The sequence below is a fragment of the Esox lucius genome, chromosome 3 (assembly GCF_011004845.1).
Source record: "Esox lucius isolate fEsoLuc1 chromosome 3, fEsoLuc1.pri, whole genome shotgun sequence".
NCBI lineage: Eukaryota > Metazoa > Chordata > Actinopteri > Esociformes > Esocidae > Esox > Esox lucius.
This window is the reverse complement of record NC_047571.1, coordinates 9,991,542-10,017,855: the sequence shown is the minus strand read 5'-3', so window position 1 is coordinate 10,017,855 and position 26,314 is coordinate 9,991,542. Positions and strand designations below refer to the sequence as shown.

The 26,314-nt window shown below is 43.4% G+C and overlaps 1 protein-coding gene across 7 annotated transcripts in view; it reads left to right on the top strand.

Moving 5' to 3' along the window:
• The window catches only part of rasal2 (RAS protein activator like 2), a 67,455-nt gene that overhangs the window by 28,404 nt on the left and 12,737 nt on the right, over window positions 1-26,314 (top strand). For 4 of the 7 annotated variants that reach the window (XM_010883364.4, XM_010883346.4, XM_010883337.4 and 1 more), the window contains exons 2-6: window positions 6,479-6,606; window positions 6,922-7,045; window positions 17,696-17,799; window positions 21,156-21,268; window positions 25,849-26,002. In XM_010883364.4, the coding sequence (XP_010881666.2) occupies window positions 6,479-6,606; window positions 6,922-7,045; window positions 17,696-17,799; window positions 21,156-21,268; window positions 25,849-26,002 (623 nt within the window). Of the gene's footprint in view, window positions 1-6,478; window positions 6,607-6,921; window positions 7,046-9,254; window positions 9,380-9,486; window positions 9,580-15,247; window positions 15,726-17,695; window positions 17,800-21,155; window positions 21,269-25,848; window positions 26,003-26,314 lie in introns of those variants that run through there. The other 3 variants (XM_020045437.2, XM_010883380.4, XM_010883372.4) reach the window with 3 other exon arrangements.

Genomic DNA, 26,314 nt, shown 5'->3' with positions numbered 1-26,314 from the left:
TGCCACACAATTCGATAAACACCAAGCTCCAATCACACTCCAATCAGTTAATTGCAGTAATTTCCGTCCTTCGGCAGCCGGGCTCAACCCCTATCTTCCCAGCTGCCAATTAAGGTTGCTAATTTGCAATGTTGTTGAATAGCTAGCTTTTGTCCTCTGGGACAGAAAGGCCTGCGTGGCAGCTATGATGGTTAAGCCCCTGTAATACAGGGAGAACAATACAGCTATTATTCAAATTTTTACGTGGCAAATTCTTTCTCTGGTGACAGACAGCGTGAAGCTGTGTACAGTAGGTCAGTTTCGGTAACACGCCTCCCTCTCTCTTTCTTTCTCTGTTTGTATTCCACCCGCCCTTCTCCCTCTCTTTACTCCCTCTTTCTCCTCCCGTGGGCCAGTGTTTCTGGATATAGGAGATGATGTCAGGCCATTGTCATTGGAGGAGTTGCTTGTATTTACGGGTTGCCACGGCGACCTGGCTATTGCTTACAGAATAGGTATATGTTGTTCTCTGCGTGGCTTGAGGTAAAGACTGCCGGCTGACACAAAGCATCCTCTGTAATCCTATGAAGCGGAGGCTCTGGGCGTGGACCCACCTGGCAAACACTGTGGGAATTAAATGTGTGGAAATGCATGAAGCTATTACCCAAGGTTGCGGTCTAAATTGCAGGCTAGTTTTTATGTCCCACACGATAATTGTGTTGTTATTTATATGGGTGATTCAACCTTGAGATAGAGCAAGAGTGTTATTGATGTCTTTGAAAAAGTGGTAAATGCCTCCCAACTGTGTCCGTTCTCAAAATGAAAACAACAGCGTGGAGGCACTGAGGCAATTAGGCTGAATATTCACTACAATATTTAACATAGCCAAACAGATGCTGTTACTTATTTTCGTATTCACATTTATAGAACCCATATTTGCCCTTGAATGTTTTTTGTGAGAAAATGGAAGTGTATTCTTTCGGTTTGAGTATCAAAGGAGAAGTTGAAGTATGCATATGATAAGGACTACTGCATTACAATGATCTTGCGTGCAAGTGTTTTGTGAAGAGGCTCTATATTGGCAGTGATTAGCAACTAAAGCATGTCACTGAAATCCCATCCAGGACAGGTGGCAGAACCTCACCCTGGCTCCCAGACATTCTCCACAGGCCCCTGGAGGCTTGAATTTCTTGCTGGCCATGTGGTCAAGGCCTGTTGCTTGGACATCTTTGTCCGGCTGAAGCCTGACCGTTGTATTCATAGATGCCAGAAGTGCCATTTGCCTCAGTTTTAGTCGCACATGTATTAGAGGCAGCCACAGACCCACCGGGCTGTCTTATTTTCTCACTCTAGAGCCTCTATTTGTGTGCTTTGCTTCGACCCCCACCAAGGCACAAACTGGCAGCGTTCTTTAACTTCCAGCTGGCAAGGCCTCGCTGCTAATTGTTTTCAGGCCCCTGTGCCACACAAACAAGCATCCGTCTGTATGGGGGCTCAACTCTGGGACACCCACATGGCGACGGCCTCATTGCTTGAAAACCAATAGCTTTCCCACTCATCGAGATGTGGAGCTTGTCTGATTCATTGTCTCCATGTTCTTTTCTTCTGATGGTCCCAAAGCCCCGGGAAGCAATCGCTGCTTTGTGCGGCAGCAAATTGCTGCATCATGCTTAACGTGATTCATACAGACAAGAAGCATGATCAGCATGGCTCATAGTGTTTGGCACCTGGCCCTAAAGTTTTGGCCTCCAGCAGTGTGGTTTGGGAGGACAAGCACTTGTGCGCACACACAATGACATCTCTCTGGTCTGGAGATTTTGTCTCCATCAGGGACTTTGACCTTTAATGCTTCTCGATGATCTAACTGTAGCTGTCAATGTGTCAGGGACCTTAAGGCCTTTGTCTGTCTGTTTCCAGGGGGAATGTTAAGTGAGCGGGACGGAGTGTTTCCTGTGGCTTTATTGAATGAACTGCTTTGTTGCAACCCTCTCTGTGCATAGTGCAAGTCCCCAATGTATATAGTCCCAAATGTATTCAGGCCTTTGGATTGGTAGCAGTGGCACATAAAAACGTAGCTCTGGACAACAGCTTCAAAAGGATTATGTCAAGGTTCTTAGTTGAAAGTGATTTTTTATTCCAGGACTAGTTTAGAGCCTAATCTGTCTGAGAAAATAGCACTTTTCATGTTTTTTAATATTTGATCCATCTTTGCTTGTCTGTAGTTTTACTGATGTGGTTCAAATTCACATTTGAGCAACATCTCTATTCTACAATAACATGCTCTTTTCTACAACAATATAATCAATCAAATGTATTTTAGAATCACAATATGCTTTTACAGATTCCTGGCCTAAAACCCCAAAGAGCAAGCAACAAGAGTTAATGCACACTGGCAAGGAAAACCTCCTTAGAAGGGTCAGAACTTACTAAATATGATTAAACCAATCTAATAAGAGCCATTTCTAAAGAACTCTGGTCAAATATCCTAGTGCAGATTATTGTCTGATAACAAATAGTTGTAAATGGAAAGTTTGGGATTGGTGGATTGTATTTGTATCCACAATCTAGTATTACAGAAGGTAAAGGTAGTTTTGCAAGCAAACACTAACTAGCATTCACATTAATGACTGGAGGTTTACAGGAACAGCTAGCATGTCAGCTGTTTCTAAAGCCTTTGTTGTAGAACTAACACTAGTTTGCAACTGCTCAAACATCAGATTTTAACTTCCTCCAAACTGCATAAAGACACAAAAATGGTACCCACTAATAAACCTCACTTTGAGGAAGTAGCCTAGATGAAAGTGCCTCATTGCTAAAATCACAAACAATCCCTTTAAACCAACCAGGAAAACCAGCTTCTGCAACAAAGCATGGAAGAGTTGTGCAAGGGGAGTATCCAGTGTCCTTCTGTGTTTGTTTTGTTTGTGTTTTTTATATTTTTTATATATATATATATATTATTTTCTCCAGATTTGAGTCAGTCAAGTTTGTTTAGAGATTTACACATGGTTCCTGTTCCTCTTCAATAGACTGTTGATAGTTTGTGTCAAGCATAGGGGATTCATTCTACAGATGTGGCTTTTGGTCTTCCTCACAAGAAACACTGACAAATACTGATAATTAGCTTGTTCCTCCACCTGCTTAGGAGAGGCCCTTTTAAATTCTCTTGAGTAATGTGACAACTTCGCACAGTGGCTAGCTACTGTTGAACAGTGGCAGGTGTGTGAAAATGTTGTTCTCTTAGGCGATATGGCAGTGGCGCATTGTGGGATATCATTTAATATGCATCCGGAAATAAAATGGTGTAAAGGCACATACAACCTTTCTCTGTGTAGGCTACCAGTACAGCACTATCATAGAATGGAGAAAACGTAAGTAGACACAGTTCCAATCCTCCCAGCATTAAAGATTAATGACTGACACGCCAGTGATGACACACATGAGCTTAGTTTATTCCCTTGTCTCAAAGACCCGTATTTGGGAAATGAGTGATAAATCGCACCGGATGTCTGAAAGAGAAAGAGTTGAGTTCCATGCCGCCTGTAGCCTATCCTAATCTGTGTATGGGAAAGTTGTCTGTGTTCAAAAGGAGCAGTGCCGTTCCCTCCTCCCCAAGTCAGTCAGCCAACTGGCACGCAGTCTTATTTAAGCTCTCAGCTCATATGCCCATATGTTGTACATAAACAATGAATCCAAGCAGCCATGCTATTCAAAGCAGCCTGTGCTCTGTCTGGGTTACATTCCCACCTCGCCCTCCACTTCTTTTATTCCATATTTTTGGAACGCCGCCTTGTGTGGAGGCCAAAAGGCGGCGTGTTGTCATCTCTAGTCAGACACTACAAAAACACCTTTGTTTACTCTGCCACTGCGTCTGTGTTTGGAGAGCCGACGTTGTGAAAACAATTGGCCGTCTAGCCTCGTCGTTGCACTCTGTCCTTTTGTTCAGCAGTACTCATTGCTTTTGGGAGTACATTGCAGGCTTACGGCCAGTTAATACAGGGGCTGGTAGTGGCATTGATTGTGAAACGGCATTTGGGGAGCAGCCATTGGCTGAGTCGCTCGCTGCTTAGTAAACAAACCTCAGGGTCTAAGAATAGGGCCTCCTTCAGACTCAACCTTGTTAGTCCAAGGAGATTGATTAAGCCTGAAGGGTTACCTATTGCCAGAACTTTCCGCTAATTCTTAGTGACACCGGGGCATGACCTGTGCACTCTGCTTTTTCTTCCGCTACCCCACACCAATGCACCGCCCTGACAGCCAGCGTAAAATGTCAGGCAGATGCACCAGACAGGCTGATGAACCTTGAATACAACACTTCAATATTTAATTTCAAAAGGCCTATTTGGCATTCAATGACCTCATCAGCTGTAGTTGTCAGTCTGCTCTGTCCACTACCCCCTAAAGCATTGTATTCCAAATTGCACTCTATTCCATATAAATAATGCAAAACTGGTGCACCATATAGGGAGCATGTGTCCTTTGGGAGAGACCCATTCACTGGTAGGGAGAAGGTCAAATCAGGCAGGAGACATCCTGAAGGAGCAGTGAGGCAGTAAATTGACATCACGTAATGATGAGTTGACAGCTATAAATTAATTATGAAATCCATTCTGTAAGGTCACATACTATTACATGGTTCTGTCGCTTGGTTATTTCAGCTGTATCAAGCGTGGTTTCAATAACTAGGGTGAAAATGCTCCTGCGAGGGATTTTTGCCGGACCGCGTAAGCGGAGCTGGCTAAGAAGAGCGAATGTCTCGTACTGAGTGACTGACTGCCCGACTAACCCTTGTTAAATAGCGTAGTGGTTAGAGAAGGGGACTTGTGAACTATAGGTCCCGAGTTTGTATCTCCTCGAAGGCGAAGCGATGTACGCATTATGAATTATTCCATATAGACCAAAACTTTGCTGGCTACATTATAGTAAGCCTAAAATAAAACAGTGCGATTTTTGAAGTACACATCCGTGCATGCGTTTTGGGTCAGGATAAACAAACACATTTGCTGGCTTAACATACAGTAGTTACGTTATAGTAAGCCTTAACTGAAACTGTATACGGTTATATTGCGACTGTTTCTGGCATGGAAAAGTTCATCTTCAGTCTCGCTAGCAAGTGCTCAAATCTTATGATTATTCCTAGGAAGTTAGTAGATACTAGTTGGCACATTACAGGCTAATAAGCTGTTAAAACGGCCAGTGGCAAAAGCAATACAGTTCCTAGACACTATGGTGGAGGTAAACTGAATAAGAAATGTAGTGCTTAAAGATAGTGCCTTTCATGTGGAAGACCTAAGTTAGAATTTATTGAGAGCAACAACATTTATTAATAATCTCTGGTAGATTCCACGATTCCACAATAGCTATTATATAAATGTCATTCACGAATGAAAGAAAAAAGTTGTTTTGCCATGAAAGAAAAACATACGTTCTTATTCCATGAAATGAAATAGCTTTGGCCGACTCGCTAGCAATTGCTCAATTCCTATGACTATTCCAGTAAGTTAGTAGATACCGGTAAAGCTTGTTACTGGCTAATACGCTGTTAAAAAAGCCAGTGTCAAAGGCCTACATAGACGCTATTTGTGGTGGAGATAAACTTATTTAGAAATGTTAGTCAGTATCAATGTATCAATGTTATTCACGAATGGCCAGTTAACTATTAAAATGGCCATAGGCAAAAGAGGATTTGTTCAGGATATACAGAAGCCTCTTTTCTATAATGACAGTAGGCAAATGTACAGCTCTGTGGCATAGTAGTTAACGACACAGCCTTTCACGTGGGCAACCCGGGTTCAAATCTTGAGATGGCAGCTCTTTCCATTGTTGGCCGGCTGAACTAGGCTTGCCTGGTTTCTTGTTTTTTTTACTAACCTGTTACCTTGTGTAATTCATTACATTGTGATAAGGCTGCTTTTTAGGTTAGAGGTTCAGCTTTCCCAGTTTTATATATACATATGTGTATATATACATTTGTATAATCGACTGAAATGCTTTAATATTTACAATGCTTTGATGAAATTGAAGGTATGGAGTAACATGTGGTTTAGCAGCAGATTGTTTGCTTAGTGGAGGACAACTCTGCCCCCTATAGACAAACTGTGTTGCCTTCACACTATTGTCCCTGTACTCGACAGTGTGAATTCAAATTCAATTTCCAACCTAAATCTTGTTCCTATGTCAGTGGGATCTAAGATACAGCTGGGTCTTGTGGTCTTCTATTTTTAGTTAGGCAGCTGACTTGCATCAAAGTCATGATGCGTAAGCAAAAAGCAGTTCACTTCCCTATGGCATCGTGTCTTTCCATATCAGGTGAACATTAAACAGTTTAGAGAGAGTTCATTATAAGCTGTTCCTTGTTCGACTGTTCCTTCTTTACCAACAGGTGGGTACTATAGGACAGGCTCCTTTTTAGATGGGGGTAAGCCGTCCTGATTTTTACCGCAGGATCTTCAGTCCTGGTTTGTCCCACTTAGGTGTTGCTCTTGTCTCCTCTGTGCAGATGTGAAGGGACCACCGACACACCGCTTTTCCTGCGGCCAGTCGCCCTACTCTGAGACCAGCATGTGGGAGCGGAAGTACTGCATCCTGACTGATAGCCAGCTCATCCTGCTCAACAAGGAGGAAGAGGTAAGAGGTGTCCCTCCTCCTATAATCTCCACTCATACCTCATACACACACCAATTCAAAGGGGAACAGCAAGTTGGGGGTTGTGGCTGGGTTCCACAGAGCATATTATCCCCAGACGTGAATCCTGGATGCTTTCTATTCTTTTAATCAGATTTGATATCCATGTCCAAATCTGTAAGGTCATGTTGCCACTCTCAAGAGTTTATGACTCAAACTTAAATTTATAAATATTAGTGGGTATGGAAAACCAATGCAGCATTTTTCAGATTATTGCCTTCTTATAGAAGCTCCCATCTCCCCCACTGTGATTTTCAGATGCCAGGTGAGGTGGTTGATAGTCCTACAGAGTCATCCAAGGGGAGGAGCCTCCGTCGAACAGTCAGCGTTCCATCCGAGGGACAGTTCCCAGAGTTCCAGCCAGAGGGCGCCTCCATTCTAGGTAAGACAGCTGCAGATTAGAGGACGATGGAATCAGTGTTTATCAGTCTCTGTTCCACACTGCACTTCACTATGATAGGATAGATTGAGTCCCAAAAGTAGTGCACTACTTAGGCAAATACTGACGTTTGGGATGCAGTTGTTTGTCATTTTCTGTTAGCCTTAATGAGAGGATATGCAGAACGCTGTAATTTAATTGTTGACAATACCTTCTGTCTTGATTTATATTATAAATCAATCAATGTACTGCTAATAATAATATATAGTGAGCAATATTCTGTTCGCTGTGAGGACTTATTGTTGCATAAAAATACTGACTGCTACAACAAGAATTGAACTGGTATGCTATTTTTCAAATGCATATCACCTCCAAAGGATCAGGACAATAAAGAAAGAGCTTCACATTTGGATTACGGTGATGATTGATCACCATCTACTCATCCCTTGTTTAGTTTGTAATGTACCCTCTGCGACAAAGCCATAGCCAATATGAAGAACAATGGCACAAAGGCATCGGTGGCGTAGATAAAAAGAAAAAGCCAGCAGCGCCCATTACATAACCATGGCAGACGCTTTTCAGAAAATATGATACAGCTGCAGCAGCAAGCATTATCATCAACTGAAATAACTTAATTCTCAGTGGAGTGGTGCTGACCTTTTCCCTGCCTGATCCATGAGGGAAAAGCTATAAGCTCCCAAATGGAAAACAAATGACAAGTTTTAACCAGAGGGAAGCCGGTTAATAACAACAAGGGGAGCGGTCACTCCGGCTTTTGTTTGTGTGTTAGGTTGTTGTATTTTTCAGAGCGCTCCATTTGATTTCGCCCGGTTGGTTGCGTCCTGCTATTGGCGTCCGTAGGCTGGGAGACACCCTGTAGAGTTGGTGTCTTTGGGAATGTATGTAGACAAAGACCCTTGTGTCCAATCTGTCCATCCATCTCACAGGGTCAGGGTAGCATGGCTGACCCCAGTGCCTTGATGTGGGCTTGTCCCGGCCTGGGCATTCTCTGAGGGAATCTGCGGGGGTGCGGCCGCTGGCTGGGGGGGGGGGGCGGGGAGAAAGTTTGGTGGGTTGGGTCAGTGGGAATAGGGAGGTGGCTTTTGGGACGGGTGTATTGTGATAGCAGCTGATGGCAGAGGAGTGTGGACGGACACGGGCTGTTACCCGATGGCACCCTGTGCCATACATAGTGCTCTGCTTTTGGGTGCCATTTGGGACGCAGGCCCGTAACTGAGGGAGTCATTCATCCCCATGACCCTCTTAATCTTCTCTGTCCGGCCCTCGAACCAGGGTGGAGAAGGTTATTTATATGTTAATCTATACTGTTGTTTGACAAAAGTGCCTACAATGCTTGGTTTTAAGCCAAAACTGAGATTCCATGGACATTCAGGTATTATTGTGATTGCTAGACAGCAACTTAAAAGGAGGAAAATCTTTTGAGATATAGATCTTCTTTGATATTGTCCCTTTATTTTTATTTTCCATATGATGTTGACAGACAGTTTGGGGACATCACTTGTCTTGTTGTTTAGATTTTTGCCACAATAGGGGAATAATATTGGTTACATAAAGTATATTAACACCTGTGAAATTCTTGACCACCATGTTACTAAATTTTGCCATCACTGGCATTGTTTTGATGACTGGGTTTTGTGACACATAATACCACTGGCTTGCATTTTTTTTGAAAACTGTCTAGAACATCATAATTTACAGGTTTTACTACTAACCACTTGAGAACCATTGTTTTTGTTTGTGTAAAACTTTGAATTCAAACATTTACTATACCCCATCAGCAACTTTGTAGTTAGAGTTTCTGGGAATGTATATAGACAGGACCTCCCCTCTGACCATACATCTCACAGGGTCTGAAAAATATTTATTTACGAAATTCATACAATAGTACTTTGGTCAAAACAGTTAATATGATAGGACAGCTGTACACTTGAACTTTCTATTAGCCAAGACGTTGTTGATTATTAAATAGAATCCGCGAGGAATGTAGTGGCCCACAAGAACACTGTACATTTTGTCGTAGACAATAGCCTAGCCGCGCTGCTCTGGTGAGGACGTTCCACGCGACTTTTGAGTAGTCTACGGTATGTGGGCCCGCAGATGGAAGGGCAGCTTTTGTTGTGCTCATTTCAAAAGAAGAGAGTCTGTGTGGGTTTGACTGGCTTGGGCTCAGGCTTTTCTGCATTCCTGCATTTCTTGAAGGGAGGCAAAGTAGCTGCCAATAAAGACATAGTAGCGAGCATCAGGATCTTTTGAATTTCTATCGTATATTTGGAAGGGAATGAGGTTCTGGATTGTTAAATATGGAATTAAAATGGGGTAAGTTCCTGTTGATGAGAACCAATGGCTTACCGAATTAAAATACGGTAATTTCAAGTAGTTTAGAACAATACTTTTACTCACCTAAACAGTTCTATAATACAAAGGGCAATCGTGTGAACTCTCGCGCCACTACTCCCCAGCAGGACGCTGTCGAGTCTTGCAAAATAAGGGGAACTTTCTCAAGCGCTACCAGTCAGGTACTTTCGGCCACAATACTTTTATTTATTGTAAATGTTTAGTCAGTCGTTGGTCTGACATGTTTAGCCAAAAGCCGGAACATTATTCGACTTATATGTAACGAATGTTTTGTAACTGACTCGACGTCTTTGCAGTTCACGTGTACTGTCAATATCTCTTATTCTGTTTTTTCCTGGCATAGGCTACTTAACTTGAACATGAGACTTAACTTGAACAAAACAATGGTTAGCTGTCATGTAGTTGGTGATATGTTAATCAATTTTCCGGTTCCTTACACTTCGCTGTCGATCTCCAACAGACACATTGTAACGTTCATTTTAAACACCGTTTAGTGTTGACCAAATGACCACAGCTTTAAACACCGTTTAGTGTTGACCAAATGACCATAGCTGCTTTTATGGCGTTGAATTTCCTTAGGGCTGTCTGGAGAATGGTTAATATACATTTATTTTTTAATTTCCACAGTAGACCTTTTTAGAATGACGAAGTTATTTCATTTGCCTTGAGCATAGGTTTATTATACTTAAATATGTTTGCCATAAAAAAAAGCTTATAGCATCTAATAACTGCTACAACTCTTACCTACCTTCTCTGCTTGAAGTCTTCTGTCTGTCAAATACCTGGCAGACTAAACCCAACTGCACCTTAAGAAAATCTTTGAGTTGAATTTAATGATCTATAGAATGCTCTGCTTTCAGTAAGTTTGCTGTACTTTGACACCAGAATTGAGCGTTTCTACAAGGACGCATTGGTACTGTCATAATGAATGGAGGCACATTTCTTATGAAACTGTGAAAACAAAGCTGTGTCAGCAGGTGCCACAAAGCATTCATGTGAAGACAGTTATGTAACAGTGATTATGTGTAAGAGTTACAGTACCTTGACTTCAGATTTGGTCCCGTGGGTTGATGTGGCTTTACTATTGGTGTTAAACTCCATATACTAATAGGCTACATCCCTTTGCATTTAAACTATTCAGGATAAGTGAGGACATGAAAGAAGATGAAAGATGATGTTTATGATGAAAGGATTCATGTATGTTTATTTTTTTTTGGTGGGGGGGGGGCTTTCCAGATCTTGTAATGACTGTGACTAAGGTCATACATTCCTTCTAGTTCTAGTGCATCATGAACCAACTAGTTACAAAGAAATTGCCAACAACAGTATTTACTGTCTTTACCCTATGGGAATCAGTGTTTGTTTTGGGACAGCCCTTGAATCTGTAGTTGATATATATACATAGTTGGTTTTGCTTTTTATAAGGATGCCATTGTTTTACCATGTGCTACCGTGCTGACCTGAGGCTACAGGTGTGTCTTTTCTGGTTTTGGATTGACAAGGGAACGGAACAGACAGTGTGTTCATTTCACATTCCTCGCATTTCTCACATTGCCCTGTGACATCATTTCTTACCATTGATAGGCCTTGATATCCACCACCGTATGGCTTGTGTAGCTGTTGTTGTGTTGTGTTGTCTTTCTCTTGTTGCCAACATGCAGCTCTTCAGTTTGCCTTTTGTGGATTAAGTATTAAAAAAAAATATTTCTATGGATGCTGCCCATGTAATCCTCTTCAAAGTAACCCTAAACTCTAATACCCTCCATGCCTGTACTAGTTCTGCAACTGAACCTGATTCAATATTGGATATGTTTACCCTGTCACTCAAGATATTAAAAAGTAGACAACGGTGCTTGCTGTTGTTTTAGGCTTCCATTTTTTATGCACAATATGAACTATAGCCTGTCCTTAGGGAATTCGGCTGTCTAACCAGACATTTTAAGAATGGCGCCTTATAAAATGTCTGTGTCAATTCCTTTTTCACCGACTGGCTGTCAGTCTTTGCCATGCCTGCCTTTATGTAGCACAGTATGTCAAGGTCACTAGTCAGGGCTTTCTACAGGAGCTGGCTTTGAGGCAGGCAGTCGTCAGGCACTCTGGTAGAGGCTTCTGCTGCCTGCAGACAACCTGTGCTTTTCCAAATGGCACCATATGCCCTAAATAGTGCACTAAATAGTCACTGAGGCCTATCAAAAGCAGCACACTATATAGGGATTAGGGTGTCCTTTGACCGCTGAAAGATTCCTGAAAACCAAGTTAAAACATTGATTTGGTGCAGGCCTTGCTGAAAATCAATATCTTGTTAAAAGATAAGCACAGGGTTAAAATGCATGGCCTGCCACACAGTGAAATTAGCCCCTGCTGTAATTAGAAGTGATGCTTGCTGAGAGATTTCCATCAGAACACCATTTATACCAGGTAGCCACTAGCCTAAACACCAGGGCCTGAATTAATGGAGTGAAGCTCTAGGATCCTCTACCTCTGTCCATGCATTAAACCCAAAGGTGATTGTAGATTGCATACAGAATAGCTGGTATCGTCAGCTAATTTCTACTCTACCCAAGTTCTCCAATTTCTCTAAGAATGAGCGGGTAAGAAATCGAAATGTAGCGCACATGCAATTGAACATGATTCTACGTTCGAAAGATCCAAATGAATCTGATCCAACAAAGTTTAAAGATAAAAATTTAGTCATTGCAACTCTGTTGTGCTTGCGATATCTGATATGAAGTGTGGATTGTGATCATCAATAATTTATATTTAGCAGTACTTTGGGCTTCTATTGAACTTAGCCCAGGCCTATGTTTTTTGTTCTTTACTCGCAACGCCCACACTATTTCTGCTGCTGCATGATAGGGACTTAATGGTGTTCCCTGAGGATATTTCTGCACTTTAAGTAACTTTCAGTGTTGGTAACATGCTGCACAATGCACATGGTCAACAATTTAGGTTTCACAAGCTGAATTATGCATCTATATATGTGGGCCTAATAAATCTAAGATACTATGGTGCTGTAAGTCTTCTGTCTGTCAAAAAATACTTGTTATTTATTATTTTCTTTACTTGTTGAATTTCCATATCTCTTTCCACTGAAACTAACTAGGGATACAGTGCCTTTGGAAAGTTTTCAGATCCCATAATTTCTTAAAATGTTGTTGTTTTATAGATAATTGTTAAAATATTTTCTATGAAAAATGTCAATGAAAATTTGAACTCTAATGTACATAATTATTCAATCATTGCCATGACACTCCAAATTGAGATGCATCCTGTGTTCTATGATCGTCCTTCTCTCTAACTTGATTGGTGTCCACCTATGACAAATTAATAGGTGGTGACCGAGTTTTTCCTGCCAGAAGGACAACCATTTTTGCAGCACTTCATCAATGGAGCCTTTTATGGCTTGATGCAAGCTACTGTTGAGTAAAAGGCATAAGACATGTCACCTGCAGGACTGAGAGCATGAGGATTCTCTGGTCTGATGATTCCAAAATCAAACTATTAGGTCAGATTGACGAACTACATCTGCCGAAAACAAAATACCTATCATTACCTGGCCAATGTCATCCCTACGGTGAATCATGGTGGTGGGAGCATCATGCTATGGGGATGCTTTTTAGCGGCAGGAACTGGGACATTGGTCAGGAGAGAAGGATGAATGTTGCAAATTTCAGAGAGACCCTTATATTGAGGTGAAAATTCATCTTTCACAACCAATGCTGGATTGGCTTCGGGACAAGTCTGTTATTGTCCTTGAGTGGCCCTGCTTAGCCCAAACCTGAATCCCATGAACTGAATCATGAAACTCTGAGGTGAGACCAGAAGATCGCAGTTCACTGACGCTCCCCATCCAATATGGCAGTGCTTGAGATGATTTACAAGGGGGCATGGAAGAAACTGCCCAAATCCAGGTGTGCAGAGCTGGTAGGCATACCCAAGAACACTCAAAGCTGTTGGCACTTCCATAGGCTCTTCTACAAAGTACTGAATAAAGGGTATGATAACCGCATTAGTTATTTATTTATGTTTTACAATAAATTGGCACACATTTCTAAATTCTTTTCAATTTGTCAATAGGGGCAAAGCCAGTTTCACTAAATTTTTGTAATGCAACCCTCTAATCAGGCACTTATATAGACCTAGGACACCAGGTGGGGGCAATTAATGATGAGGGAGAACATAAAACCATCAGGCTCTGGCCCTCGTAATGGAAGAGTTGAATACCCCTGGTGTAGGGTCTTGTAGTTTTTTCTGGGCCGCGTAAGCAGAGCCGGCCAAGAAGAGCAAATGTCTCTTACTGATTGATTGATTGAGTGAGTGACTGACTAACCCTTTTTAAATAGCGTAGTGGTTAGAGACGCATACTGTCATGCAGGCGACTGGTGTTTGATCCTCGCCACGGACAAAACAAACCATGCATTAAGATTTGTTCATGATAGACAAACGCTTCGCTGGGTACAAGCTTCAGTAAGCCTAAAATAAAACTGCGCTACGCTTATATTGCAACTATTGGTGGATTTTCAAAGTATGAATCCATGCATGCTTTTTGGGGTAATATAGATCACAACCCATTGCGGAGTAATAGAGGAGGGGTTTCCATGATTTTTTCATTTGACAAAAAAGTCAGTTATCGTCACATAAATCGATAGTCATTGTACCAATGTCATTCACGAATGAAAGAAAAACGAATGTTGTTGTGCCATAAAATTAAATAGCTTTGGCTTTAAAGTTCATCTTCAGTCCCACTAGCAATTGCTTAATTCTTATGACTATTCCAAGTAGTAAGTAGATACTAGTAGGCCTGTTACTGGTTAATAAGCTGCCAGTGGCAAAAGCCGTACAGTAGATGCTATTTGTGGTCAAAGTAAAATTAATAAGAAACGTTAGTCAGTTTAACACAATGCTGGCTAGCTTAATGCTGGCTAGCTAAATATCCAAACTTAGCGCAATGTTTATGCATGACAAAATGATCTAATGTCGAGACGCAATTTTATGATGAGGTAGTATGTCTCAGTTGGTCTCGATAGTGGCATACTAGCTTACTATATACAAAACAGTACTTCACCGTCATCCGCGAAGAATGTACTTGTAGTATGTATTATGCAATTTGAGATTCAGCCATTGCTTTCGATTTACATAGTAGTTCGCATAGCGTAGTGGTTGGCTATTCAACTGTGATTGTTTTTTTTTTTAAGAAATGAACCAGCCATGGAGTGATTCTAAAGAAATGAACCAGCCATGTTTTGACTAATTGGTATAACAATGGAGAAGTATACCGACACTCTGCACTATAGCTTAGTGGCGTAGTGGTTAAAGACAGTTTGTCACATAGGAGACCCTGGTTCGAATCCAGCGATGGCAACACCATTCATCATTTCTAATCACGGGCTGACCGAACTAGGCATGCCTGGATCCTTTTTTAAATGCATGAACTCTTTTTTCGCTGTGAGCATGAAGTAATCTAACTGGATCCTACAGATAATGACAGTCTTCCCTGGAATCTTGCAATCTCAAATTTTGCCAATTGCTTGATCCCTACCTCTCACTCAGTCGCGCATACACACACGCACACACAATGGTGAGAAAGACCCCAGAGTTCTGTCCTACATTAATTTGAGTAAGGCAGCAAAGTTATTTGGTAATTAGCCTTAAAGGGGGGCTCTAAATGTGTCCTCTGCGTCCTGTGGTTCCAGCAGTGTCAGAGGCAAGCTGCATTTTAGCTGCAGTAGCCCAACAGATGCTTCATGAGAGAGAGAGAAGATGAGGGAATGAGAGAGGAGGAGGAGAGAGTGAGAAAGGAGGGAGGGAGTAGAGAAGAGACCGAAGAGGGAAGTACTTGCAGTTGTGTTCTGCTGAGAGGAACGGTGGAGTGCAGTTAACAGCAATTGATTGAGTAAATGCGGGACAATCTCTTCTGCTGCCGGCATGCCAAAAAGCAGATACAGGCTGATGAAGTGAAGTTTAGAATTGCTGCCCAGAGGAGAGAGAAAGTGATCGAGAGAAGGAAAAGGAGAGGCAGATTAATAGCGGAGGGAGACTGAAGACGGGACTCAGAGAAGGAACAGCAAAGACACGAAGAGCCAGTTCAGGGAGAAATAGGCAGGATGTCGGACTGCAGCGACCAAAAAATATATATTCCCAAGACCAAGTGATTATCAATGGGATGGCTTTGCAGTACTGCTGAATATGGACAGTGAAATGGAGACTGCTTTGACTTATTGGCTGACGGGGATGGTCCGAGTTCGACCAATTGGGCGCTGACCCTGTCCGTCTCCTTCTCAGATGATGGGGAACAGCTGTGACCGAGGTACAGATTCACTCTGGTGTTTTGTCATTAACAATTCTATATTTGTTGCAAATTAAGTTGATTACTCATGCTTGCATTTCATGTGCGCAGTGCACAGCACCATTGTTGAGAAGCCATTCCCCTCTGTTCTTAAGTTTTAGGAGCGTGGGCTCCTTTTATCGAGGCTCTGTATGAACATGTCGTGTCACATAGGACACACGTAACCGGGAACGGGCGAAGTGCCTCTATGTTGTGTGCTTTGTCAGTGTTCAACGCTGAGAATGCAGAGAGGACCTTTGATGGGCGCCTGTCTCTCTTCAACCAGGGCAGAGGGCTCAGTCTTATGAATTATGATGCGCGCAGCGTTTAGAAGACTGACCCGACTGCATCCACAGGGACACCAGGAGGACAGTGTCTGCGGGAGAACTTGATATAGCACTTTGCAAAGTAGCCTTTTTAATAATGCTGACTCCTGCCTGCCATGTTTCACTCGTGCCACAGTATACAATATGAATGCCTGTCTTTAAGGTCAACCTGAACGTGGTATCCATCAGTTGCTCTAAGCAAAGGGTTCCTCAGCATTGTCCTGGAAGCCACTGTTTTAAGTGCCCTGGAAGATTGTTTGAATACTCGTCTGATCAGTTAGCTCTGTCGGTTGTGTGCATTGCCTTGTTGTGATTGGGTTCAGTGTCATGCATTACCTGGGGGAACTTCAAGAAGAGGGTTAGCTAGCCCTGCTATAGGCTGAAACTTATCACAGTTTAACATCTGGTCAAACATGCTTTCTTTTACTTCAAATGGTCCTGGCTTCTTTCACAGCACTGGCTGCATTCCTGTGGCTCAGGGCTTATCCTGAAATTGCTTGAAAAGGGGTCTACGTTTGGTTTCCAATCAATCGTAAGTTGGATATCAGCCAAGGCTCTCAACATCCCTGATACTTTGAGACCTGTATTTGGAAGACTTATTTTCTTGCTCTGTGTAACATCAGTAAGGCAGGCAGTGGTCTCAAGTGCAGCTGGAGCAGTAGCTGCACTGGCCGTGTAATTTGAGCTGTGTGTCCCAAACAATCTATTTCCTCAGTAGTGCCACACTGCGTAGTGAACAGGATGCCATTTGGGACATAGCCAGTGACTCTGGGGGGCTGAGAAATGAGAGGATCTGTGTCAGTCGGAGGAAGCTCTCCTGCCCTCTTCTAACCTGGTCTGACTGGGCACTGCTCCAGGAGCCTGGCCAAGCTGACACTCCGGTGCCCAGCTTCACTGTTGGGCTTAGCAGCTGGAGTCCCCTGATAATGGCCCTGCTATGCCGCGGTAAACCGAGACCACCCGAGGGACCAACCGATGTAGACCGAGTCCATCTTCATCCGAATAGTGTTAGCTGGGACCTTACCAGAGAAAGAGACCCGATAGTTTGTCAGAACAGATCTAATATAACCGGCTTCTTGACAGAAATGTATGCATGTTGTCACGTTTCCCCCCTCTCTTTCCCCTCATTCTGCCTGTTCACAGAGGGCGTCAAGCGCAATCTGTGACCTTCCAGCTGATGTCTCAATGTTAATGTGTTACATACCCTCTCTATGTCGTTCTGAGACTGGTATCTGTTCCTCCATTGCCATTAGCTTAAACTAGTGGCAGTATTTCAGTGCTGTAGCTTGTCTTTTGGGTGGCCACCATGCATACTCTAATAAGCCTGAGTTCTGAGGTAATTACTTCCTGGATCCAGTCCACCTTTACGTCCTTTACAGCTTGTACACCCATCACTCTGGAGCCCTCTCCCAAATGTCGCAGCGTCTGTCTTCATATAACTCCACCAGTACAGCTCAGTAGACTACAGTCTCGCTCTTCTAGTCTGTGGTGTCTAATCAATCTCTCTCTCTCTCTCTTTCTCCCTCACTGTCTGTGCTTCTGTCTTTCTCGGTCTGTCTCTTTCTGTGTTCATCTGTCGCTGTCTGTGTCTCTATCCATCTCTCTCCCTCTATCTCTCATCCACAGAAGTGTCTGCTGAGAGGTCCCCAAGGAGGCGGAGTATATCAGGCCTGGGTTCAGAAAAGAACCTATCTCTGGACGCACCCAACACGTCCCCCTTCAAAGTACCGGTGAGGGCTCTTGATTTGATCAGAGAATTATTATTATTATACATTTTTTTTTACATTTGAGTGATTTAGAAGATGCTCTTATCCAGAGCAACTTTATATAGTGAGTTAATACATTTTCATCCTTTTTGTCTGTGTCCTGACCACCTGTGGGAATAGAACCCTGAAACCCAGCGTTTTAAGCGCCATGCTGTAACAGCTGCGCTACATGGGAAGTGTAAATGAAAAACCTCTGTTTCATCCCTATTCCTCTGAGCCGCACGTTAAACATGTCAAGTCTCCTATGTAAGCAGTGAGGAAGTCCATTACATTTTCTGTTGCTTTTTACATGGTTTCATTATGTACTTTTTATTCCATTGACATCCAGAGGTTCCCTGGTTGAAACGTATGGCCAACAGCAAATCCAACCTTGCCTGCTCTCAGTTAAGGTTATTTCAGTTGTTAAAATGCCCCAGAGGCCTTTTGAAGGCCACAAGTCTTCACCTCCCCATTCACTGTGTGAAATTCTGCACTGTAAATGTGTTCTACCTATCCTGCACTAATGATGACTCCCTGGTTGGGTCCTGTTTGGCCTCTCATTCCCTATACATTGCGCTAGTTTCGCCGAGAGCCCCGTGGACCATTTGGAATGAAGCCCCCTCCCCAGCCCCACCCAGTTAGTATTGATTGGAGCTGTCACGCACCAGGGGCTTCAACCTTGTTACAGCACCATGTCTGTGTCAAAGCCACGGTTCGTTCATGCCATTTTTGGTCTCCTACTCAGAGTGAAGTAGCACTTATTCAGCTGGGCTCAGGAGGCCAGTGACTTATGTTAAACCGTAGAGTTGTGATGTGCCGGACCTTTGTGGTTTTATCGAGATAAATCGCACCATTCTATATACTGGCTTCTCTTCAAGCCCCTCTTCGTCTGCATTCTTTTAATTCTCTGAGGCTCACTTGATGTCTAGAACCAACTCGGCGCAGGTTGCTGTGAAGTAAATATGTAAGAGCGTTTGGATGTGGTTTGTGTATCTTGGAACACTTGTGCTTGCTAATCAGGGCCTACGTGGGAGTGTGCCTCAGAGGACTGCGAAAATCGCAGAGACACGCTTTTCATGATATTTATAACCAAAAGAATTGGGCCACGCATCTTTGAAATTGGTATATATTTGGCACCGTATAGTGCTTTTTGTTTTGGGTTCAGAACTTTTTGTTACAAATAGATGAAGAGAAACGTCTCGCTTTGAAGTAAAACGTCTGCTTGGGAAAAAAAAGTTGTCTCAGCTGGCTTATGTTTGTCTGTGATATGTTGCACTGATGGTTTTTGATTCACCAAAGGGTCTGGCATACTTCTGCCAGTGGCTGCTTCATCAGAAAAATGAGTCATTCTTGTCAGATTCTCTAGACAAGCTCTTTTACCTGAACATTAATATGCCAACGTTGTCCTGGCCGTGTTCAGTAGGTGTGGTTCAGCGTGTGTCCCAGAGGGGGAGTGACAATCGGATCATGTCCATATCATCCTGTTCATTACGATCTAAAAGGCCCACTCTGATCCCAGATCCGACACCTTGTGAGTACGCGCCCGGCTACCCGGCACTCACAGTGTACTGGCTACTATCTGATGGTAAGTGAAACATCCTCTGGTTGTCAGAGTGAAGGCTGTTGTCCGCTTGTGCTGACGCGACCGGCTTTCTAGCTGCAAGGCACCCGTGGGGGGAGAGCACGGAGATGGTTATGCTCTTGTTGTCTCTGACTGAAAACGGGCCGTATGAGACTCACTTCCTCCACCACCACAAGGTGAACGAGAAGGACGGGAAGCTGACGACGAGTCCCTGTGCCGGCCCTCTCGGCGGACATGCAGGGATACCTCGCCCTGGAGAGAAGGAGTACCTTCCCTCTCTTTCTCTCTTCTGTCGTTCTCTCTGGGCGTCTTTCTCCCGCTCCCATTCTCTCACTCTTCTGCTCTTTCTCTCCACCCCTCCCTCTCACCGCCTGTTTCTCTCCATCTTAATCTCTTTCTCAGTTCAATTCAAATGACTTTATTGGCATGATGTAACAATGGCCATATTTCCAAAGCATATCAGAGATTTATTCACAGCAGAATGTCATTAAAGCAGCAGCAATAATTAGACGAGTAGTAACAGAGAAATAACACACATGTAATTATAATAATAATAACTCTATATTACAATGGCATAATTCTCAGAGGCTCACGCCATGGCTTTTGGTCAGTCAGATTGCGTCATTTTGTGGCAGTCTCCAACATGGTGTGCTGCCAATAGACTGCTGTATTTTCACTCCATCTTTCACTATCCACCTCCAATCTCTCTCCTTCACTCTCCATCTTTATATCTCTTTCAATGTATCTCAATCGCCCCCTCTAATCTCATAAAGGCATGTACACTATGTCGCTGTGTCATTTTACAGAACACTTCATAGTGTTTATTGCACATTTACTAATAAGTAACAGGGCTTCCCTGTGCAGACATGATGATAGTCTTTGTCTCTTACTGTCATAGTGGTCACAGTAAGTGGTCAGTGTTGCATTGCCATTTCCTCTTATCAATATTTATCAATATCTGGGCTGTTGCAAGCATTATACACTAGGTGGAGTACAATGCATTATATTTTCAGTTGCTTCTTAATCTAATTTTCTTTTAAATCACATCTTTGAATATAAAAGAGATTAGGGGTTGCGAAATCCTGGGTTTTCAGGTAAATTGACACATTCTCAACTGCCGTTCTCAGAGACTGCTTCCGTTTTTTTTTTTTTTTCTTGTCGGCTTGTGGATTCAGTCCAACTTCTGGTAACTGGTCAGTTGCTCAAACGCATAGGCTATATACCACGCCGAAGGTTTGACGGTCCCTTTTTAAGCTCTTGTCTCTTTTCAGACTCAAGACCCATACCGGTTTCACTGGGTTTACTCTTTCTGAGTACAACACAGTATTCACTAAACCACAGGTTTCTTCTGTGAGATGACTTAACAAAATGCCAACAACCTTTTCATTTTTTCAGTTTCCTGTGTGTCACTGGAGCGTAAAAATGGAATTCCCTCCATGACTTGGACATTGTGACCACTCAGTGGTAGTTCTTATGATATCACCGTTTTACATTACAAAACAGTGAGCACCGGAAAATATGAGTGTTGTTGCAAGTTATTATGTTTCTACATGAGCCACACATTACGCAATGTTTGTTTGAAGTTTTCTAGAATTCAGGTTGAGGTTGTGAGCAACATATTGGCACTTCTCCCAATGCAAACCCAGACTAGTTATTACAGCTGCTATTTCCTCTGGTGAGACATAGCCAGTATTAGTGAGAAATGTTTGTCTCGGAGTGTGGACCACCTCAATGTCAACTGTCCTGTCCTATCTTTCAGGGTTTTTTCAGCAAACGTCTGAAGGGATCCATAAAGCGGACAAAGAGTCAGACAAAACTGGACCGCAACACCAGCTTCAGACTTCCTTCTCTGAGACCTTCAGAAAATGACAGGTATTTACTCTTCTTCCTTATTTGAAAATAGTGTGATGCCAAAACACCTTTCAGGGGAAATAATCCACATTCCCAATATACCCTTCAAGAATAAATACAAACTCATTGATTGTAGATTTAGCTACAGATAATACTTGTGGTTCAACGTTTTCACATTGTAAAATAATGTACATTTGTCTTTTCTTCATGTGGTTAATTGAGAAATGTCCTCTCGACGGATGTGTGTCTGGGGGGCGGGGTGTAATGGCGGAAGGGCAAAGTAATGATAAGCTTTTCTTATCTTATCAAGCTTTTCTTCAGTGCCATTTGAATCGTTTATGGCGGTGTGTTTTACGTCCAAGTAAAACAAGGTGCTGGTTTCTATGGCCCCTGTACAGCTGTTCAAGAAGACACCCAGTTCTTACATTATGTTCCCTCCATTGTCAGTCCTGAGTGCCGTGATGATGAATCGGGCTTTGGTTCCAGCAGTAAGCCCGTGAGATAATGGCACTACTGTAAGCCCGGCTGCTTCCCCCCTCCCTCGCGTGCAGTCTGGATAATAGGAGAATTAGGCGTTGTTGTATACATGCATATGTGACCAAGATGTAGACAACTGGAAGCCTTTGTTGGAATTCTCCCTCCCTCCTCCTTTGGTCTGAACAGTGGCTGGCTAATGTTGATCTGGTTGGGGCTCGCAACGCTCCAGTGAGTTTGCTGAACAGTATTAGTCAGAAGAGGGGTTTTTTTGGTCTGGGAGGAAGGGGTCAGGGGGCTCAGCCCCCCCCCCCCCCCCCCCACGACCGTGCTGTGCTCTTTCTCCACTTCCCAGCCGAACGCCAATTCCAACCCGGTTGGTATGCGGCTCCATGCACCGGGCAAAATATGCAGCGTCAGACCCATTAGACCAATAGGCACTCACTCTCTGACAGGACTGCGCGGGTCTGAGTTTCCGAGAGATGACCTCGCATTAGCTTATCTGACTCTACCGCTGCGATTAGCTACGGGGCGCATAGCCCCATCATTTCTCTGATGGTCGGCTTTCCCCGCGACAAGGCGACATCTGTCACCGAGTGGCGGCCTGTGCAAACCCACGTGGGCCACTCCTGCCCCCCCCATGGGCCAACATAGGAGTTAAAGTGGACTTTAGAGGCATTGCGGCCAGTGGGAGGGAGGGATAATGGTCGATAAAAGGTTGGCCCGGGCCGACGAGCTGCCGCCTCTCTGCCGTCGCCAATCAACTCTCTGCCTGTAGCTAAGGAGCCACGCACGGCATCCGCGTGTCCGCCATGGCGACCAGCGCCACTTCGTCAATCCTTAGGAGGGCAAAGAACGCCCACCTGCCCAAGTCACTGCGCTTCAGGTAAGGCTGTATCGTCCATGCAGAATCTCATCCCATCTCTACAGGCTGCACTTCTCTGCCTCATTAATCAATAAAAAAAAATATATATCCTGTGTAACCTGGACGAATTATTGAAATGACGAACTGTCTCGTCAGGCCATTTGTGCCTGGAAGTACTAGCTAGTTCAGAGTCATATAGCAGCATGTCTTTTATTGAGGGAGATGAAGAACAGGGGGTGGTGTTGTCAAGGCAGACTATGTTCCTCTCCTTCCTCCCAAGCAGACAGGTATCAGGTTTCTTTCCTAATGCAGTGGACTTAGTAACGGTTGCTGTTCAGACCGGCAATCTGATTAGCCATCAAAAGACTTTAAGGATAAGGGCAGCAGCTCGTTTTAAACAGATCAGAGTCCCTGGGAGAGGGTGTACAGGGCGTCCATTTACTCAAGTGTTTTCTCTTTGACTTCTGACTTACACCACAAGTGCTCCGGCGTGGATTTCAGCATGGCGACTATTTGTCTGTTTACTGATATGCAGTTTCCCAACCACAACGCCTCTCTCTGCCCGGCGCTCGTTCGGGATGAAGGGTCCCTCTTATCACCGCAAACGTCCGCATGCCAACCGGGTGCTCACTGGCTTTGACTCTCAAATCAGATGTAAATAACAACCCGGGTTAGGAGTCACGTCAGTGGCATTGTGCTGCGCAACTGTGCCATCCATGGACGGATTGAGAGGGCCGATCTGTGTCCGCCCAAACCCTTAATCTGGCTTTACATAATTAATCCTGCGGGGCCGAGCCACGTCGATAGCGGCCGATGCCAAGAGATTACGGAAGCACATTATGCCCTCAGCAGCACCCAGAAGAACAATGGATGGATGTGTGCCAGTGGATGGTGATTGTTGACTGTAACCTGAGTCTACTACTCATATTACGGGTTCCAATAGTAGGCTTTAGCTTTAGCGGGGGATCCACTTCATAAGCCTCTGTTCTTTAAGTTCACAATTTAAAGGCTGCATGAGGGATCACTGAGTTGTGACGATGTACAAGCAAGCTCCTTAAGGAGAATATGGCCCTTTCTGTAAATGAGGGGACCTTGAGCGAGTCTGCGTTGTGAAACATACTAATGTCGTGACTGAGATGGGATACTAGTCCCTGCATAGTGTGAACCACTTTTGACTATAGCCCTATGGGAAGTAGAATATTAGAGGGCCATCTGGAACTGCCTGCAACGTCATTCAATATTATCATGATATGTATGTGCTGATACAATATGCAATTCACGCATTATTATATGTATTGCAATGCAGTACTGTGATTTAATTGCGATTTCATGTTCTGGTCATATTGCTCACTATACATTACGTCTGGTACAAGAGAGAGTCAAGGGAAAGTTTGTTTTGAAAAGTCCCTGTTTCTGGCTCCCAGTTTAAAAAGATGAACAGACTATGAAGAAAAATAGGAGCATTTTGTGCAGGTACAGACCATCAGAGCAAAATAATATAGCAATATTGTCAATATGATCCAATACATGGTGATGGAAACATATTGACAGTGGTTTATCATATGTAACTACCGACAAACCAAACAATTCCCACTGCTGGGTCCTTTAGGCAGGTTGGATTTCCTAGACGTATTTTGGTCTGATGCTCAAACTCAGACCAAAAATGTTAACCAAGTCCATTGTGGCCTATAGCAACAGACAAGCAGTTTGTTTTCCCAGCATGATATCAGAATAACGACACCTTAATTCTCTATATTTCTCTCTTAGAATGGCTGCAAATGTGTGACCATTCATCATCAGAGGAATCATCCTATCAGAGGAATCTTAAATCGTATTTTTTTTTCTTAAAATAATAAAGATTTCTCTCTTGTCAGACCATCTCCCAGACAAAAAAACATTGTTATTACACTACACATTTAAATTATTATTATAATGCCTCCAAACTACTTCCTCCTAAAATAGCCATCTGCCCTCTAACAAACACACCACTGATTATCTGAAATGTCTTACTGTAATCTCTTAACTCAGCCAGCCACTTGTGGCCATTTGGAATAAACTGCTTAAACTGCTTTTGATTAATCTCTAGTTTTAACGACAGCAACTGATTACATAGCTGTCTTCTAAAGGATGAATGATTACCACCCACTGAAAGTGACAACAGATCACAATCTAATTCCGACAATCTGTCCGTGGTAACAATCTAGCAATTCAATATTGCTGGTATGTTTTCTTTGCCAACAAATACATTTCTGAGATATTTTAGTCAACCTAGCAAAACAAACGTCTATGTATATCAGAAATGTAAAGAGGATAGTTTTGTCTTTTAAGTTGGTCCCTTAGGAATGTCTCCAAACAAGATGGTATTTTTCCCTAAAGTGAATTAAATGTCTGGTTCTTGTAGTGTTACGTTACCTGTTATACATTTTTATGTTGTTCATTTTCAATGAACCTGCGTTACTTGGCTCCACATTCAGTCGATGGTTGTATCCGTTGACTAATGTTCCCCATCCCTACCATGTGGCTCTTATGTAACGCTCTATTTTAGAATTACGTCTTTTTTTTTCTTCAATTATCACGGTGCGTTGCACTTTGAACATTCAGATGGTTTGCCGGTGGGAAAAGCCCCTCCAGGCTGTGATTGTGGTAACCTTCCACTTCCCTCAATGGGCCTTTTGGTCCGAGGTGTTAGTGAGCACAGCAGCGCATCCTCCCTACGTCCCTCATCCCCGTTGCTGCTCCTGAGAGCCACGTCTCCTTTGCAGGGGTGTCCCCATAGAAACGGACCCTAGGGGCCGGCAGAATGGCCAGCCCCGGTCCTTGTTTTCCACCTGTGAATCGGCAGCTGCGAGCGTTAGAGGAGGGCATTGAAGCTGATTGTCTTTCTTCACGTTACCTGTGGGTAGTGAGGATTTGAGACCATACGGCAGAGGTTGGTAGCGGAGATGCATCAGACCTGACAAGACAACTGGGATGAGATGCAGTTAGAGAGATGCTCTGGGGATACTCCTTCAGTTGGCTGTTCAGTTGTTTTTCGTAGGTATTTCTGGATTATTTTAGTGACTGGCCCACAACTCTTACCACAAGGCTAATTGCGTTTGTCTGGCATTTTGGGTACACATTTACAATAGTGTATTAAAATTTCAGGATCCACTGACTTCCTGTGTTGGCCTATTCAGTGGCCCTGATCTGTACCGCAGTAAATCCAACTTGAACAGAAGTCATACTGTAAACGGTAACCAACTGCTGTGTTTCTTTCTTCCAGATCCCGAGGGCTGCCTAAGTTGAAGGAGTCGTGTTCACACGAGTCCCTGCTCAGCCCGGGCAGCGCGGTCGAAGCACTGGATCTGGGAATGGAGGAGGATGTGTACGTCAAGGCTCTCCACAGCAGCATATTGGGTCAGGAGTTCTGCTTCGAGGTAACGCTCCTGTCTTGTTCTGTACACAGTAGCATATTGGGTCAGGAGTTCTGCTTCGAGGTAACCCTCCTGTCTTGTTCTATAGACATTAGGGGTGTCGCGATATACCGGTATTGATGATTACTGTGATATTTAAAAAATGAAGTTAATAAGTTAATAATACACATGATAATATTGTATTCAATAGACAAAACTTGCAGACAAAAAAGTTGTATTTTTCAACGAAAACAATCTATATCTTATTCATGTTAGCTATAGACAAACGATGTATGTGCTTAAACAAGGGGACTGGAACTATGCACTGGCATTGAA